Here is a 19,513-nt window from a genome sequence, read left to right on the forward strand (position 1 = left end):
TTTTGCATCGCGTTTAAGTTTTCAGATATAATTTAGTCCTAAAGTCCTGATTTGATCTAGTCCTGGCAGTATATGGAAGGTCAAACATTTACAAGGTGCTTCTTAGTGTGAAAGGTTTGAGAATCATTGGTTCATTTAATTGTGAACTACATTTTAGTGTATTATAGCAATGAGACATTAACAGGAAGCTGGCATCATCAGTGTTTTTATCAGAAAAATACTGTTAAATCCCCATTATTCCAAGCTGGAATAAAAAGTGCATCAGCTACAAGTTACGAGGACGTGTAATGAGTTTTTTTGTCTGATTTGCTTAACATCCAAAAAGCTTGTTGCTCCTCACTGTCGAAAACACCGTCCCAAAATCAATAGAAACTCCATACAACCCGAAGTAAAGCTGAATCGCGCCATATCAACAAAACTGGGCTAAAAACACAGCACTTCCACAATGAAAGAACTCCATCATTCACTTCTCCATCGACAGCAGACAGTGACCCATGACAAACCATTTTTTTGTCATTTTTTCCCCCAGAAGTTTTCTAGTTTTTCCTTCTTTTTTTTTTCTCTTCTAGTTTTAAATCGAGTGAACCACGAGCCATGCATTTAACCCCCCCCCCCACATCCCCACCCTCCCCCCAAACCCCCCCCCCCCCCCCCCCCCCCCCCCCCCCCGCATTTCGCCCCGAAAAAAGTTAACACCCTGTCTGTATGATACACACGTAAGGCAACAGTTTTGGTCATTTGTTCCCTAGAAACGGCTCTTTCAAACCAAGTGCAAAAAAGTCAAAACATAACGAGAAAAAACAGGGGCAGAAAGATGGAACGACAACTTAATACTGACAAAAATAAATAACGAAAAAAAAAGAAAGAAACATTGCCTTCTGCTGTAAATAGCGCTGAAAGTGTAGGAGACGTATTTTTTAGTGTGGGGCTATCCCACTGTGCAAAAACCTCTTTAAAGTCCCTAAAAAGACTCGTCACCGTCCGCACGGAGACCGGAGGAGAGAAGAGAGCGGACACTGGTATTTTTCTTCCTGGAATGGCTACGTGTTTTCCTCGGGGGCGGCCGCAAGACGTCACTCTCGACCGCTCGCCGAGTACGAAAACTGAGGGAAGTGAGGCCGCCGCTCGTTATCCGCCGCGTCCATACCATCCTCGTCGTCTGTGTGAGAGAGACGGAAAATGCATATTAATGAGGGTACAGTAAAGACTAAAAGTGAAGGTCCAGAGTTCTGCCCGGACAGAAGGAGAGGGCAGCTTACAACCTTTAATGTGCCTCAACTCAAGCACATTTTCTCCAGTTTGGATTTACCCAAGTCTAAAAGCTATAAATAGTGACCAAACAAGGATGAAAATAGAACAAAATAAGCGACGAAAGAGCGACAAAAACACAATAAACAAGCGGAAATAAACATGATCAAAATGTATGAAAAAGCAAAAAAAGAGCCACAAAAATGTGACAAAAACATGACAAAAAAAGCATCAAAAAGCAAGAATAAAAAGCAAAAAAAAAAAAAAAACTACAACGAGATAACACAACAGAAAATGTGACAAAAACGGGACAACAATGCAACAAAAAAGTCACTATCAGTTTGGTCTTAGCTTTCAAATGTGGCGTTACTTCAGTCGAGAAGTTTTTAGATTTGGGTAAAGCTGAGCTCTGTTAAGGTGGGGGGTAAGAGGTTAAAAACTCATGTTTTGACTTCTGCAAATATGATCAGGAATTAGAGATATAGAGATATAGTCTACAGGATGATATCGAAATTGCTGCAAATTTACAATATCGACTTCATTTTATCTCCAATGTCAAGAAATGTGGGGGGGGGAAAATACGGAACAATTAGGGAAAAAATAGAAAAAAATAGGGTGTAATGAAGGAAAAAAAATGATTTTTGAAGCACATTATTGCATTTTTCTGATACTGGTCCCCACAAATATTGAGATATCGCCCAGCCCTATCTGCAATATGCAGGATTCTTGTATTTATAAAATCATGAACATCCCTAGTTTACACAGGTGGCAGTAAGTACAATTTAACGCTTTTTATTTTAATTTGTTGATACTACGTATATTCCAAAATCCAAAAATGCACCTGCTTGTGTGGTTAGTGAATAGCGGTTTACTATGTAACCACACATTTATAATAGCAGCACTAAAATGTTTGATATTGAAGATGTAAACATTTTTAAACATGCAGTGAATATTAAAATCTCTGGCAATGAGGCCAACTCAGCGAAAAGCCTGAGCCGCACATTGGCTTTGTATAAACACAGACAAAGACGAGATTCCTCTCACATTTCTCGGGCGGGGTGATGGTGATGGTTTGTGCTGTGAACTCCTCGTCGAAGTAACGCGTGTCCGTCTCCGAGGAAACCTGCGGCATGAAAGGCGGGACCAGCTGTGGACAGGAAGTGATGTTACAGGACAAAGTCACCAAGTTATAAAAGAACACCATTTTAATTATTATGTTTTTATGTTTCAGGCCATTTAGATGTCGCTAATGAGACTTTACCCATCTACAGTGTTGGGTGAAGTCATTTTTGTCCATTTAAAGCTATATATATATATATATATATAAATAATAAGTTGGTTTTGACATAAAAAGCCTCAATGTTGATTATTCGCAGTGTTTATAATCACAGAATAAAACTGCCAATGCTTTTTAATTTTTCAAAGTGGCTTTATGATAAAATGTGCTCCTGGAAAACAACAAAATTGTATTGTTAATTGTCAAGGTTTTCGCTTTCCACACACAGAGCAAAAACACTCACGAGCAGTTTGAGGCTGTTTGGGCTGTTCCCAGACAACATTATACTTGTACTTTTTTTTGGAAACAAAGCTTTTGAGGATGGATTATGACCAAGATTGGATTACAATCATTTGTTTGCGCCTCTGACAATGTGTGGTGCACTGGATCTATCATTCACCGCAGCCTGGTCATCGGCAGGAGAAACCATTACAAAGACTGATTGGGGTGGGCCATATCGTATCGCGATATATTTTCTCGTTGTACATTTTCATATTGTTGTGGACATGACATATTGGGCGGCACGGTGGTACAGCGGCTAGCGCTCATGCTTCACCGCAATAAGGTCCTGGGTTCGATTCCCACCTGGACGAGGCCTTTCTGTGTGGAGTTTGCATGTTCTCCCCGTGTCTGCATAAGTTTCCTCCGGGTACTCCGGTTTTCCCATACCACTAAAAAGATGTACAATAGGTTCCCCGCTGGGGCCAGGACTCCCCTGAAAAAGAGATTCTTTATCTCAGTGGGACTTTCCTGGTTAAATAAAGGTCAAAATAAAAAATATATATGTAATTTATGTTACGCTCAGCTCCATCAGAGCAACATCATTCTACTGACTGTAGAATGAAGGATGTAAACTGCTTGAGTAGATCATATTTGGGAAAAAAAAGTTTAAAAAAAATCAATAAAATATCAGTAATTTGTCCATTGTCAAATATACTGTGAAATATATTGTTATCGTGATATTTGCTTTTTATATTGTGAAATAGATTTTAGGTCATATCGCCCTGCCCTAACACAGATTTCATCTGTTTTTGTAGGATGTAACTTTGCAGCGTTCAGTCCAGCGGTTAGTGACGATGACGCACACACACCATGGAGCTTATAAATAAAAAAATATAGGCTAAAACTTGCAGCGTTACTTTAGTTCGATGCATCGTCAGATTTTAGCACCACAGCGCATCATGGCACAGTGCATTGTTACACCCCTGCTAATAATAGATTTACACGTTTTTTTAAAGACCTTAAAGCCACACCGCGTAACATTTCACCCAATAAAGAAGATACAAGCCTTTATTTTATTACAGATATTGTTATTGTTGAAAAATACCTAAAAAGAACATGGCAACAAACACGTTTCTTTGCTGCGAGCAGCTCACCTCTCCAACGACCTGACGGTTTACTGGGAGGGGGGACGTCTACAGTTCGTCTCCATGGAGATGTCGACAAAAGGCAGCCAAATATGACATTTAAATATTTGAAGTCCTCATCCAAATGAATTCTTTAATTAACCACTACCTACATTAATCCTTTTCTGTGAATAGCTTGTTATGAGTAGCATGGTTTGTATAATCCAAAATGTTACGCAGTGTGCCTTTAAAGATGCAAATGGTTTCACCTCCAAAGAACCTTGTCCAGATAACAATTCTTTGTGTAACTATATTAGCTAAAAGTGACACAAGTTTCCCAAAAGCACAGGTCCTAAAGTGTTTCAGCTCATTCTTTACACAAACTTCCATTAATAAAAAAATAAAAGCAAACTAGATCCATAAATATCTCAAAAGTACATCATCTGAATACGCAGCTTTGTTTAATATTTCATTGTTTTAACGATGACTTCACCTTTTTGTCATAGACGTCCTGCCAGTCGACTGTGCCAAAGTAACTGTGTCGCATGATCTCCTTGGCGTCGTCCGGGCCGCCGCCGAGTCTGAGGCAAAAACAGAAATCAAACGTGAACCAGAATATCCGCAGCACAGAAATAGACGAGGTGAACGAGTTTAGTTTTATTTTGGTCCGTGACGTAAGAGAGCAGCTCTAGGACGGTGGAATAGTGACTACATGCAAAACTGTTTTTAAATGCCCTTTAACTGGGCATTCACATCAACGCCACAATCATGAGTGATATAAAAATGGTATGAAACTAGTGATATAAAGCAAACCCTGTTAATAATGTATGTACTCTGTTCAAAGGAATAGGTGTAGGAAGTGGGCGATTGCGTGTCTTAAGCGCGTGGTTCACATCTCTGTTACCGTTTGTTGGGGTCTTTGATGAGCAGTCCGGACAGCAGGGACTTGGCGTCTGAGGAGAGGGTGCGCGGGAACTTTATCTCCTCCATCAGAATGAGCTCGAACAGTTTCTCGTGGTCCTGGTTATAAAAGGGCAGCCGTCCACACATCATCTCGTACGTCACCACGCCCAGGCCCCACCAGTCCACCGCCCGGCCGTAGTCGTTGTCCTCCAAAACCTGGACAGACAACAAGCCACAATGTCATTTTAATGCCTAAAAGCCAATAGCACAGATGTATAATTTCTCAAGGTTTGAATCCATTCCAGTAAACAGAGGAATGATGAAAAATAATGGGGTATTCAAAGCAAATTGGACACAATTGGAAACTTTTGAGCAATAAATGTGCAAACCTGACAAACCTGACAGACAAATTTACTGAACTTTTCAGCAAAGCCACATGAATATGTTTTGGACCATATTTTTAGTATTTTTCATAAATTTGTTTAATAAAAAGTTGAGCAATGTCACCATTTCCAAAAAAATCTGCAATGATGCAATGATTTTAATGACATTTAAGGCCTCATTTATCTTTAGTATTACGTTTTTTTATTTATGCCTATTTTAATTGGATTTTAGCTCCTGGTCTTTTATAGAGGCATTTTTATATTTTTACGTCCAGTCTGTCTGGAGTGACGTCTGACTCTGCACAGGCCTGCCCGTGGCATAGGCGATGCAGGCCAGGGCCAGGGCACCATCTGCTGGAGGGGGCACCGAATTACGTTTCAATTTTTGAGCCCCATGAGGTCCATGCTTCCGCTATCTACAACAGTGCCGATTTTTGGACATAACTTTGGATCAGAAAATGAGGGAGACTTCTGGTTTTTTGCATTAGAGATGTTTAGCTTTCAAACAACCCTCCCCTGGTCCTCCTGCACCTCCCAGGAGCCGCGTGACATTGCAGTGAAAAGTTCCACTTCGAGCTCCTTGCACCTTTAATTCAATGGGGTTTTACATTGCAAGAGACTGATCCCGATTATTTTACTGATTTTTTATGCCTCGCAGAAACCCTGAATAGTTATAGCCTGAACAGATCGAAAGGAGAAGTGACCAAGAGTGAAACGTTTTTTTTTTTAAGTACAAAAACTGATTAAAAGCATGCTGCGTTTGCTGACCTCCGGAGCGAGGTATTCGGGCGTCCCACAGAAGGTCTTCATTGTGGCAGTGTCAGTGATGCCTTCTTTACACAAACCGAAATCTGTGATCTTTATGTGCCCGTCTTTGTCCAGCATCAAGTTCTCCAGCTATAAAACATTCACAGGAAAAGTAAATTACAACAGCTTCGCTGATCATTCCAAATACTGCTGGAACTGCTTTGAGAACAAAACAAAGGAACTAAAAGAGGTCCAGAACCTTTTCTCCAGAAGCTTTTATGTAAATCAGGATGTATAATAAAAAATCTGGATAAAGGAGTAAAAATGCACAACTGCTCAGAAATGCAGATGATTTACAATGTGCACTATAGACCTTTTAATTGTTTGTAAACATTAGCTGGAGGCAGGAAGCTAGATTCCTATCTATTTCCACTGCAGCTGTTGTCATAGTAGCGATAAATAACTGTTGTTGGAAATATCAGATAAACCTTATTTTATCGTCTCAAATGTCATTCCTCTTGTGCTTGCACCTTAAGCCACAACAGGCCCACATTTTTTAGTTTTACACTTATAATCACTAGTTTTAGTTTAATCTTATTTCTCCTGATCACCTCCTGCCTCCAGCTGATGATGTGAGCAGTGAAAGGGTCTATAAGAAAAACCTTGATGATGAATTGTTCAGCCCTAAAGTCTACGGCCATTTGTTTGTACGTATCTGTCCGTGCGCAGTACCTTGAGGTCTCGGTAGACAATTTTGGCCGAGTGCAGGTAGTCCAGAGCAGAGACGATCTCGGCTCCATAAAAACGTGTGCGATCCTCCGAGAAAACTCTCTCTCTCGATAAATGGAAAAACAGCTGCAAAGAAACAAAGATAATTTAATATAATGTGCTTCTGAGAAAACAAATCTTTCAACCAGTAACATTTGCCTTGAACTGAAACCTGTCAGAAACAACAATTGATCTAAATAGTGAATATTACAGTTAATAAACATTTACTTTAATCACAAAAAAAAAAGAAACAACATTGACTCCTGACCTCTCCCCCATTGACGTACTCCATGACAAAACAGAGCCGGTCTTTTGTTTGAAACGAATACTTCAACGACTGAAACACAAACAAGAAATTGATGAAAAATAAGTATTAAGCATAAATCTCTACTCATCCGATTTTTATACTTACTGTAAGAAATGGATGCCTAGTGTTTTTTAGTACTCGACTTTCTGTGAGCGTGTGAGCCACTTCATCCTGCCGAGAAAAACAAGCGGTTTACATGTCAGGCCACTTTTCTACGATGACATCTTTTTAAACTGACTTAATGATCTTTACCTTAGCGATGATGACCTCCTTCTTGAGGATCTTCATTGCGTAGTACGTGCCGCTCGCCTTCTCTCTCACCAGAATCACTTTCCCAAACGTGCCCTTCCCCAGCAGCTTCAGATAGTCAAAGTCGTTCATTGTCTGGCAAAAAAACACAAACAAAATATGTTACTAGATGTTGCTAATCTTACTATTTCAGATTTTTTTTACTCTGTATTCGACATACTTAAACACAATAACACTTGTTACAGCTCAGTAATAACGAAGTAATACAGTAATAAGGAATACACGGTACAATGTATTGTGCTACAAAATGTTATAACACTTAAAGGGCCTGATCCATAAGTGCAAGTACAGCTTTGCACCTCGAGGGCGTCGCTACTAAAAAAAAACTGAGGCGTGGTTTATTGCAAGCAGCACTGAGTAATGCGGTCCTTTTGCAGCCTCATATCTGTTCCTCGTTTACATCACACTGTTCTTCCTTTAGCATTATAGGCTTTTATGGTAATGGTAAATGGTCTCAACTTATATAGCGCTTTTCCATCTACATTAGGCACTCAAAGCGCTTTGCAGCAAGGATCCACTCACCCATTCATACTCTCATTCACATTCTCATTTTGACCAGTGTCTGCGTACACTGGTCAAACAAAAATGTTTAGTTATCCCACCATGAGTTAAACACTGTACGCGTCTTGTTTGTTTGTTTGTATGCTTTATTTTCCCCGTAGGGAAAGACAATATACCGCCGGTCGCACTGTGGCGCCGGTCTGCAAACAGCCGAAACGAGATCCAAACAAAAGCACATGTTCACCCACACAACCTCTCTCCCTTGCCCTCGCCGAGGCTGTTCTACACAGCATCACAATAGGCCATAGATGTCTGTCCAGTCCACAAACAGCCCACATAATGCACGAGGTCTGGAGCTGGAAGATTTCACAGTACGGCCCTCGTCAGCGGCAAAGTCTACTCTATAGTCTGCTTTTAGAAACACAAGATCCGGCCTTAAGTGTCTAAGCTGCTACCTAGAGCTTTTGTCCAAAACAGAACTCCGAGCAGTGCTGCCATAATAACCATACAATGCAAAACGCTTTACCTTCCTCTTGTAGTGGCTGATGGTGGTGTCCATCTCCTCCTCGTTGACGTTTTCGATCTGTGACGTTGGACTGCACAGGATTCCCTCTTCCTCCTGCTTCGCCAAAGACTCCGCCACCATCGTGATCGCCTCCGCCCATTCGTCCCTGTGACACAGAAACATACATGAGGATTCATTTAGCGTCTTTAAATTGGGAGAGATGAGAGTTGAAATGGCTCAAGGCTCACTGATATGTATCACACAGTAGTATGTCTATAAACATTATTAATCCCAGTCCAGTCCAGTAGCAACAAGTCCAAATGACGTATTCAATGTGCGCAAATGTAAAAAGACTTTGCATGAGACTTTCAGTTACCCAAAACTTTCTGCAACATTTGTCATGAACAAAATCAACAACCATCTTGCGTTTGGCCACGTGAAACGGAGAAAGGTCATGCAAAAAAAACTAAGTAGATACAATAATATTTTTCATTACCAACATGTCCCCCTCTGTGTAAACTCCAGCTTCTCGGTGCGTTTTCTGCGGATGTTATGAGCGTTTCATGTCAACAGGTAACAATATCCCTCAGACTCAAATGTGTTTGGGAACCCACGCCTCACTTCCTGGCTTTATCCTCCGCTGCGGCTGCTCTGAGGCTGACCCTTCCTATGTGTGTTTTCACCGAGATCCCAATCAGAACGGTTCTCTGCAGATCATGGGCCTATAATTAATGCACTTACTACACCAGGAAGGAAGCTGACTTGTTGATCAAAATATGCAATAGACTCTTAAATGACATGTTCAGCAGTTAATACGGCAGGGCAACTTAACGGTACACAGGACCTCACGTTGAATCAAAGGCAGACAAGAAGAGGTCGCCAAGTCGTAATTCATGGCATCTCAGTTTAAACCAGCTCTATTCTCAAACACACACATGGGCATAGGTTTTCCATATCCCTACCAATATTTCAGGGCTTTCACAAAAAACAAAGACAGATATATTTCCTTAAAGTGCATAAGACACATTAGACACATTTTTGCTAAAACATAGTTAACCTGATTATATTTAAGATTTTGCTACAGATTGTACCCAGCCTTCTTTAGTTTGGCCATTTGTTGTGATGTTTATAGTGTCAGTTCGTTATTGGACGCCACCAGGAAGTGACATAGATGGACAACAATTTTGAACTGTTGCCATGCTGATGTTGAGTCAAACTACTCCGGGACTTTACCTTTATGTATGTCACTTTGTGTCAGTAGCTTAAAAATTCAAATAAAAAAAAGGATCCTTCTAAATAAGTCATATTTTCCAAAGCATGAAAACCTCTCATTCACTTTAAGCCTGGAAAAAAGAAACTAGTGCATCTATTCGTTGGTATAGTGTTCTGTACATACAAGGTAAATTTTATTAATATGATTCGTCTGTGTCTCAGGACAATAATCTAATCAGAACAAGCTCCACTGTATCTTTGTATAATGTGTTCTAATGTTTGACTAGTGTGTTTTAATGTTTGACCACTTTTTCCAGAAATGTAAGACAAATTTACCTATGGGTACAACTAAAGTAACCTAACCTGTTATTGTTGCCAGATCCTATAGTCTAAACCAGTTTGGAGATTAACTTTCACAGCTTCTGTCCCTGATAAAGTCCCAGTCAGTGCCAGTGCAGCCTCCAGTTGTTACAGTGGCTGAACTCTGGAGGTTCTTAGCTTTAAAATGAGCAATTGCCTGTTCAGAGAAACTTGTGCTTGTGTTTATGTGCTGCTTTGAGCAAAACATGTTGGCCAGAGTTTGTCGGCCTCTAGCTTGTGTTTTACTTGACAACAGAGCAAGAAGATGCTTATAAAGATAGAAGCGAAACGTCCTCCACTCAACCAACCCAGTCCAGTTGACGATATGTAAGTAAGTAAGTGCTTTCTCTATATGTCATTGTACAACTGTACAACCCCTCCCGGAATCGCCACCTTAATGTGGTGGAGGCGTTTGAGTGCCCGAATGATGCTGGGAGCCCTGTTGTCGGGGGCTTTGTGCCCCTGGTTAGGTCTCCCTTGGCAAATTGGTCCTAGGTGACAAGTCAGACAAAGAGCGGTTCAAAAGCTCCTGTTGAGAGACCAACAGGCCTGAGAATCGTAAGGCCGTCCTTCTGTGGACCCACCACCTGCAGGAGGAGTCATAGGGGCTGGTGCAATGTGCACGGCAACGGACAATGGATGGATGGATGGACAACTGTACAATGAAATAGTGTTCAGGTGTTAGTCCTGAGCTGCTGCAACTGAGCCACGTCGCCATTGTGGGCCAACCTGACCCGCATATTATTGGAGGTAGAGGAAACCGTAGCACCCGGAGGAAACCTTTACGTCTCCTCTGATCCTCTGAAACAGTGCAGTGCCTCCTGGGTTTGTCCCCTTTTTCAGAGCGTGGTGTCCTGCACTGGTCAGCTCCTCCTCCTCCTTCCTTCTCCTGTGCAGCTCCCTTCGCTCCACAACAGTCTTTCACCATCTTCTGGGAAGAGCTTAGCCATTAATCTATTTTATTCTCCAGTGAACATCTACCAGTTAGGATACAAGGCATGTGTGGCTTAGCTATGAGTCTTGCCCGGATACCTCCTCGTTTGTCCCTCTTTTTTTTTCTTGTGACGCCTCCAGTATTTCAGAAGAAGAAATGTGGAGATCTCAAATGTCTTTATCTCATTAGGTAGCCGTTTGTTTACTTTTAAAAAGCTGCTTTCTTCAGGACCATTATGGACTCTCTAAAGTAAAAAAAAATCCACCGAACCCCACAAAAACATGGCAAAGATGTGATAACATAATGACAAAAAAAGTTGTCAAATTCAAAACTTAATAATAGACAAACCTCTGCATAGTACCATTTCCTTTTTAGGTAATCTTAAAAAGTTGCAACAAATCCTAAACTTTGATTTTGTTATAAATAGCCTCGCCTTGTTTTAGTAGCAGATATTTTTAGTTCCAGACGCTGCTTGGATCTGTGCGTCTGTGAATGGGAGAATCACACACCTCTCGTCAGGAGTGTCCACGTGGAAAGTCCTCTCGATGACTGTGGTCCACTGCAGACAGCGGATTATGAACGTGTTGGGTTTGGGCCGCTCCGTCTTCATCAGCTGACATTCTGACAAATAAAGGGCACAGAAATGTAAACAAATACACCAATGTCCAAAAAAGGGCCATTTGAATTTTCTATTAGATAAGCAAGTTTGCTTGGTGAAGGGCTGCTTTTCTTTGTCAAAAGACCTCCCAATCATGGCCAAAAGTAAAGCATCAGTTCCAAAAATGTCATACATGTCCTAACAAGAGGGTTTGAGAGGAAGTTTTAAAAGGAACCTACTTTATTTAAGCCTTTTTAAAGCGCTTTAATAGGCATTTGAGGAGTGAGGATGCCTTAAGGATGTATACTGGAGCGTTATATTTAGTAACTAAGTAAGTAAAGTTTATTTCTAAAGCGCTATCCACAGTTAAAATCACAAAGTGCTGTACAAGGGAGTATATCAAATAGAAAACAAAGTGAAAACCCATCAACCAAAGGTTTTTCTAAATAAAAGTGTGTTTTAGTTTCTGTTTCAAGACAAACATTAGAGGTCACTGAGAGTCTTACTTGCTACAGAAAAGTTGTTGAGTGGATACGCGAGGTCCGAGTCCTGCGGTTTATCTTTGTATCCGATGAACGAGCCGTCTGCCTTTAGCAGAAAATAGCGCGGTCGCCAGTTCTTTATGTACTCCCCTGAAACACAACATGACACAATGATCAATATTGCAAACCTTACAAAGCAAAAAGACACAATTTACAGCATGGTAACTATGCTATTCAACACCTTCTAATGCAATGTCTTTCCAGACGTCAGTTTAAGCTGGCTAGTCCAGTTAATTTAAATATTAGCTTGGTTTTAAACCTTTTTATGTTTGCTTTTTATTATAGTTATTACCAGTAAAGCCACGGCAATACGTTTTTAGAGCCACATTCTAGAAATTACCATAAACGAAGGTAAGACAGCTGCATTTTGAGAATTAACAGCATCGTTCTACCAGAAATTGTGTTCTGTCCTGGTCCACATTTAACGATAGGCTCTTATTTTAATGGTCTACTGTTAATATATTCTCAAATTTATGTAGAAATAAGCCTCTCTTACCCCTCTTCTGGACCCAGCCCTCCTTGACGACGTTTTGGTCGCTCATGGTGGCGTCTCCTCACCGTCTCGCCCTCTTCTCCCAGTGTGATGACTTTACTGGGCGCAGCTATCCGTTCGATTCTTCTTACTCTGTACCTCCTCCAACCTTCTCCTTCTACTCTCACCTGAACAAACGTTAATAAACCCTGCAATCACTTCCTGGTTCCTCCTGTCCCTGACTTTCTCTCGCCTCCAAAAATTCCCCACTTCTAGCGATTTTGTTGCTTCCGATTTCCTTCACCGTTCACTTGTTGTAAACTTCGGGCGCCGTGGTCGTGAGTCAACCTGGAAGGAAGCAAGAGGCAGAGAGAGAGAGCACACAAAGCAAAGTTAGTTTCCCCAAACGCTTCGACACTTTTCCTGTTTGCAGACCACAGAATATGACAGGTAGATGTGGAATACACATGATGGATTGTGTTGTTACAAGGCTTTTCATCAGTAACTTCAACCAACAAAGACCCGTGGAAAGACAGACATTATCCACACCTGCAACGAGTCGTGTCCAAATGATGTTTTTAAAAAATACACAAAGCCTGTTGGCGTTTTTAAAATGTAATTCATGTTGATGCAAATGGGGAATTGGGTTTTTTTCCATAAGTAAATATGTTTAGATTAGTTTATTATTCATATTGTGTTATGTACCCGCTGCTGATGAGGGAAAAAATAATCTTACGGAATTGAAAAACATGCAAAATGTCAATCTATCCATCTATATTTTTCCTATTAATTTATCAAAAAATGTGCACAGGTTGCATGTTTAATTTGCAATAATGGTAAACAATAATGGGGCGACGTTGGCACAGAGAGGAGAGCGGGTCGTCTTGTGATCGGAGGATCGGCGGTTTGAATCCCGCAGGTGCACACTGTTGTTGTGTCCGTGGGCAAGACACTTCACCCTCCTTGCCTCCAGAGTCTGCGTACACTGGTAAATGAATGTGAGTGTGAATGGGCGACTGGTTTCTTGATGTAAAGCACTTTGAGTTCCTAAAGCAGGTAGAAAGGTGCCATTTAAATGTAGCCGTTTACCATTTTTACCATTAGCAGACTGCAAGAGGTGATTTGATTTTGGTTTTTAATATCCTCTGCAAACAAACAAATATCATGCCTCTCCATAGAGCCTTATAGTAACACCTGCTAACGCTGTAGTTTAGACCTCTACAAACTGACACATATGTGATTTATTTATTGGTTACTCAGCACTTCATATTTCAGTCTTCTCCCAAATGTTTAGGTGACTGATTTTATTTGGTCGGTACAGTGCATGTTAATGAACATACATGGGTCTCATGCATGTAAACAAGCCACACCAGACTGTAGCCATGGGCTAATTTCCATCCGTCGTCCCCCATGCGCACTCTCATTCATCCTGGCCTATTGTACATGTTTTTAGTGGTAGGGGAAACCGGAGCACCCGCAGGAAACCTACGCAGACACGGGGAGAACATGCAAACTCCAAACAGAAAGGCCCCGTCCTGGTGGGAATCAAACCCGGGACCTTCTAGTTGTGAAGCACAAGCGCTAACCACTGTACTACCGTGCCGCCCAAATACATCTTGAAATGGGCATTTCAAGATTTTATTTGAAATGCACATTATCTGAGAACTAAATTCTGTTTCTAAAACATAAATCATAAAGCAATAATTCATGATGAACCTGCGCAATTCTACTTTCCAGCAATTCAGCTCTAAATTGTCAAGAAGGATTTGAACAATGAAGTGTAACAAAAGGACTTCAACGGTCAAACAAGCATTACCATTTTCTTGTTTGTTTTTTCTATGCTTATACTTTACCGCCTTTGGACTATTCTTTTGATACATCTTTAATAAATGATCACAAGGGTTAGTTTTGGGAGCTCATGTAGTCCAGATACATACCATTTCTAAAAACGTCCACCTGTCCGAAAAGCTACAAGAGGAAGCTATTGCATTTTACCTTCAATTTTAGGGACATTAACATATTCAGCGAGAATACCAACACAAGACTGACAACAGTTCAGGTGCAGGTTTAACAGCAAAAGCCTACAATGCTACAATATTACTACAGGAATGCAAAGAAGCCTACATCAGCTGCTTAATACATGGGTGATAATAACACAAATTTCAAATCCAATACACCTAAAAGAAAATTGAAATATTTGTCGAGCTTGTGACCTCAATTAAATAAAAGCTGTCCTTTCACAATTGCCTTTATTGTGCTAAATTATATAGAAATAGAAATACAAAAAACGAATATGCTTTTTTTAACACAATATGTGATTTGTAGAAGCTATTCCTTCCATATACGCCTTCCAGACAGGTGCGGGGTAATCAGCAGAACAACGAAAACACAAGGGCCTACCTGACTGTCTGGAGTCTGCTACTCAAAACCGGTATATAGAGCAGGGCTAAAACTGAAACGAGCAAACATCAAAATGCACAAACCATCACGACGATCCCGCATCCGAACAGCGACGCATCAAGCCCGCGTTATTTCGCAGCGCAGCCCGTGCAGCTGGTGGCGTGCCCTCAGTCATCGCCATCACCAGAACATAGCGTGCACAACAAACGTGAGCCCCCCAATGACAACAAAAACAATGGCTGACACCAGCGAATGGGGCTGTGTTTCAGCAGCCGGCAGAGAGCGCAGGCCTGCGGGCACAACAATCCCCCTCAAAAAAAAAAAGCCAAACCCCCTGCGCCCTGGCTCGAGCTCCGCGCACAAACAACCAAACACACTCCAAACAACAGCTTTTGTTTCAAGGACGTGTGGTGTCATTATTGGTTACATAACAACATCCGGCTTGGCGAAGAGCCTTATATTTCAACGGGGCAGACGAGGATAGATGTGTGGTTATTGTTCCGATGGAGAGACAGTCTGGGGCGGGAAATCGGCGTGTGAAAAGCGGGAGGGAGAGGCGAGGTCAGCGGGGTAGCCGTGCACCGGGTCCCCGGCCTGTAGACTGTGGAGGATGCGAGGGGCTAGCCAGGGATGCTAGTAGAGGTGGGGGGTGGTGATGCTAGGGATGCTACGGCTAATGTTAGCCGGTGTTGTGCCGAGTTAAGACTCCCCCCACGAATCTGCTGGCGCGCAGGCATACAACCTCTTTTTTGCCCCCATGGTTTAAGGTTTATAAAGGACACGCTGTTTTTTTTTTTTGCTGTGCATTTCAACATCTGGTTGCGAGGATATTTTAAATAATGTGCCTAAATAAGTTCGAAATAAAAGCAACTGGACACCAGATGCTTCATTAAAGGGATGGAGAGGGAGAGCACGAGACCTAGATTTTTTTTTTCTTCTTCACAGAATTCTTAACATTTTTGTGGGAGTGGATTATTATTTGATGCTTTAAATTTGTACAGATTAAATGCAGATAAACATAGAAATTAATCTAATTCAAACACAAAAAGGCATTTGATAAATACTGTAAAGCCAATATGAGGTCTTATGACATTAGACAGGAGTAAGGATCTGCAATGACAAGTCGGGCTGTGGCTCTAAGGAGGAATATTCATGTTTATTTGCCCATCATTGATCTCTCGTCTCAGGCTTGGTTTCTCATCAGACAAACGGTTACTCCGTGGTAACATTTTCCTGACCCAGAGCCATCTAAAATACTTTGGATGTGGGTGCTCTGATCTCTGATTTGAGACATCTTGCCTGCTATGTTGAGAGGACACCCCAGAATCAGAAGTTTATTGTTGTTTTTAATAGATACCAGCACCGACTCCAGAACAAACGGACTGAGGGTGCATTCGAGTTTCTCACCCTTAAAATACATTGGGATACCATTAAAACTGAGGGTGCAGACATTTCAAAATGAGGCTGCAATGCACCCTTTTGCACCCCCTTAGATCTGGCCCTGATAGATACTCATCCATTACTATTAAATGTTTCCTGATTTATTTTATTTTATCCATTTGCAGTATGTTTCATAACTGATCCCTACATTTCATTAGTATTAGGGGTAGTAGTATTAGGGGTAAAGAAAAACACCCAAAGCTGTTAGCCCGCAGTATCTTCATGTTCTTTCAGTAATTAATGAAGTCAGTCTCACACATTATTCTGACAATATAATTTTAAAGCAATTGCAAATTATAATATTAATTTGTGGGCATCTATTGACTGGTCTCTGAAGTAAATGTGCCTACTGAATAGATCTGTCAAACTTTTCAGCTTTCCAGGACTAGACTAAGACGAGATCAGGACTAAACCAGCCAGGTCTAAAACTGAAGAAAATTAGACTGGACTAAATCCTGAGTGTAAAGATAGTTATTTCAGTAAAGGCTCGAGCTACACAAGGTCATGAGGTGCCATTTAACAATGATTTTAAAAATTACTCATATCAACATAGACTTATAGTGGTCATCAGCAGAGCACTATTGTCATACTTTTTTTTGTTGATTGTGTTGTGAAGTCTTTAGACAACATGCTCTGCCCGTGAAAACCTGTAAGTAATGGAACAATCTGCCTCTCATTGTTGTGTTGCATGTTCTCCTTGTGTCTGCGTAGGTTTAGTAGTCCAGTAACCACTAAAAATGGACGTTTGGCTAATTGTGTATGTGAGAGTGAGTGGTGGTGGTGGTCGGAGGCTCACATCGACAGCCTCGCTTCTGCTAGTCTACCCAATGGGCAGCTGTGGCAACTAAGGCTGCTTTACACCACGAGGATAAAAAATTGCCCCATGTAAACTGACCTTGTCTGTGAAAGGCCCAATACAAATGAAATGAAGTCTTGTGGCCAATAAGTGTACTTTTTAAAATGTCTTCTGCTGCTTCTTATGTTAATCCAGCAATTTTACAGGTTATTGTTTCAATGCAGATGTATTTAATGTGCACCATCCCTGTGAAATAAATAAGTACAAATAAAATAGGTAAATCTCAGTCAGATGAAAGACTTATAACAATCATTTGACAATATAAAATAATACTATATTGTGCAGCCCTCGGATATTGTCTAACAACTGGAAAAAGAAACTGATCAGACTATCCTTACAAAAGATCAAAAGTACAAGGTCTTTGACAAAGAGGATATATTGCCAAATCAATAAACTGTATTTAAACAGTCTAGTTTTATTTGAAGACAAAAATGTACAGCCAGGAGCTTTTGATGAAAGCTGTGGACTCAGACGTACTAGTATTTGGAGGAGCTGCTCCTAAAAAAAAAAGGCAGGAAGAAGGCAGTGTCCCCAGCTCACCTCATCTGGAGCACATGTTGTACCAGTGTGCTTTTCCAGTTCTGAAAGAAACCATTTTGAACAGCAATTTGGATTTTAGATTCAGGGGCAAAATATTAAAATGGGGGGAATAATCTATGCAAAAGATGATTGAATTATGTACTCTTTTCAAGATTTTGGCGTTATGCTGACAGATGCTGATCCACCTTTGTTGTAGCTCCACTAACACTAGACATGTAAATCTCCTCAAGGGCATGCATTTGTTTAGACATTTTTGATAATTTGCAGCCATTATATTTACTGATACTCATCCAGGCAAATGTCGCACCTTATTTCAGAAATAGCACCCTTTTTTTTAACATTGAACCCCATGCTAAGCCGCTACTCAAGAAGGCATGGCGTGCTGGCTTTAAACGCTCCATTTAGAAAAGGAACACGCATCCGACACGAACAAATGTACAGTATACGAGACAATTGAACGCAAATGTGTCGATATTAGTCAAGGTTCTCTGCCATTTCAGCCTAAAGATAGCTCGCTGGGTTACATTTCCTACTGGGGGTGCAAAAGCGGGCAGAACACCGGCTCCGCATCCCTTGCAGCCTGGGCTGGCGAATGACGAAGCAGGGAGCTAACCACAGCTAGCCGAGACGCTCACCCCGGACTGTTCCCACCCCATCCCCAAATGCCGCCTTTATCGCGCCATCCACGCCGTAAATCTGCACCCTCGCCCCGTCCATCACCATGTTACATCGCCCCGAGTGTAATAAATTCACCTGGCGGGGTCGAAGAAAGATAGGGATGCCCCTCCTCCCCTGCCTTTCCTCCTCTACGGGCAATGGAGCATCCGACCGTGCGTCAGTGGAGAAAAGCGCAGGGCAGCGAGGGATCCATAGCCGCCGTTAGCATCCCCCAATCTCCAGACAAGCGGATAGTCCTCGCGAAAAAACGGGGTGTGTTTCTCGTTGAGATATCCAGGCGACACGGGGAAGGGAGTGAGAGAGAGACGGGCTGCGGCGGAGGACTGACGCACGGCCGGGGAGACAGACAGACGCGTCACGTTCACGGGGATGGATCCGACTGGGAGGACCCTGCTGCGTTCAGGGGCTGCGGGGAAAGGAAATGGACTTCAGCAAAGGGCGTGTGTAGGGGGGGGGGCATAGAAATATATAAGGGGCGAAATCAGGGCATTATTGAGTAGTAACAGAGAATGAGGAACTGTAATCACTGTCAAATTATTTAACATAAAATTAAAATAATATTAAGGAAATCCCCACTGCTAATTTTGACCAAATTTTTAGATTGGGGCGAACAAAGAAGACAATGCATTTATGTTTTAATAATAATAATAATAATAATAATAATAATAATAATAATAATAATAATAATAATAATAATAATAATAATAATAATAATAATAATAATAATAATAATAATAGTAATAATACATCAAACTTGTAGCTGATTTAACTGATGAAAATGCAGGGTAAATTAGAAACTTAATCGAGTATACTTTCACTGCTTCATGGACCTTCTGCCACATATACAAGAGACCAGACTTATTCTTTGGCGTTCAATTGAAATTTCACTGGAAGTTAAAATGTTTAAGTCCCTTCTTTTCATTCTTAATTAGTTGTTATTAGTTTACAAATATATTGGGATATTGGTAATCATTAACGTCTTTTCATTTATCTTTAGTCCAATTTTATCGAGCGACAATACACTGCCTGAACAAAACAAAAAATCACAAATAAAAAGGTCACATGCTCTAATATTTCGACCACCTTTAGCTTTGATGCATTTGGCTTCTGAAAAGTCATAAGATCCAGTGCTGCATTCATTTTTCACGAAGATCTTGTATTGATGATGGGAGAGTGTGACCACAGTGC

The 19,513-nt window shown here is 41.1% G+C and overlaps 1 protein-coding gene across 2 annotated transcripts; it reads right to left on the minus strand.

Moving 5' to 3' along the window:
• Positions 1-671: 671 nt before the first annotated feature.
• akt3b (v-akt murine thymoma viral oncogene homolog 3b) lies at positions 672-18,723 on the minus strand. 2 transcript variants are annotated; one of them, XM_079553436.1, is made up of 14 exons: positions 18,401-18,723; positions 12,436-12,759; positions 11,904-12,029; positions 11,309-11,420; positions 8,315-8,459; positions 7,231-7,362; positions 7,084-7,149; positions 6,940-7,008; positions 6,636-6,758; positions 5,925-6,053; positions 4,775-4,989; positions 4,364-4,451; positions 2,293-2,395; positions 672-1,159 (listed from the first exon to the last, which is right to left on the minus strand). In XM_079553436.1, exons 2-14 carry the CDS (start codon positions 12,479-12,481, stop codon positions 1,074-1,076), a joined length of 1,440 nt encoding a protein of 479 aa, XP_079409562.1. In that variant the 5' UTR covers positions 12,482-12,759; positions 18,401-18,723; the 3' UTR covers positions 672-1,073. The 2 variants fall into 2 exon arrangements, with proteins under 2 accessions (XP_079409562.1, XP_079409563.1); XM_079553437.1 differs by lacking the exon at positions 18,401-18,723 and adding an exon at positions 14,895-15,128.
• Between the last annotated feature and the right edge of the window lie 790 nt (positions 18,724-19,513).

This window comes from Gobius niger (genome assembly GCF_951799975.1).
Source record: "Gobius niger genome assembly, chromosome: 3".
NCBI classification, from domain to species: Eukaryota; Metazoa; Chordata; class Actinopteri; order Gobiiformes; family Gobiidae; genus Gobius; species Gobius niger.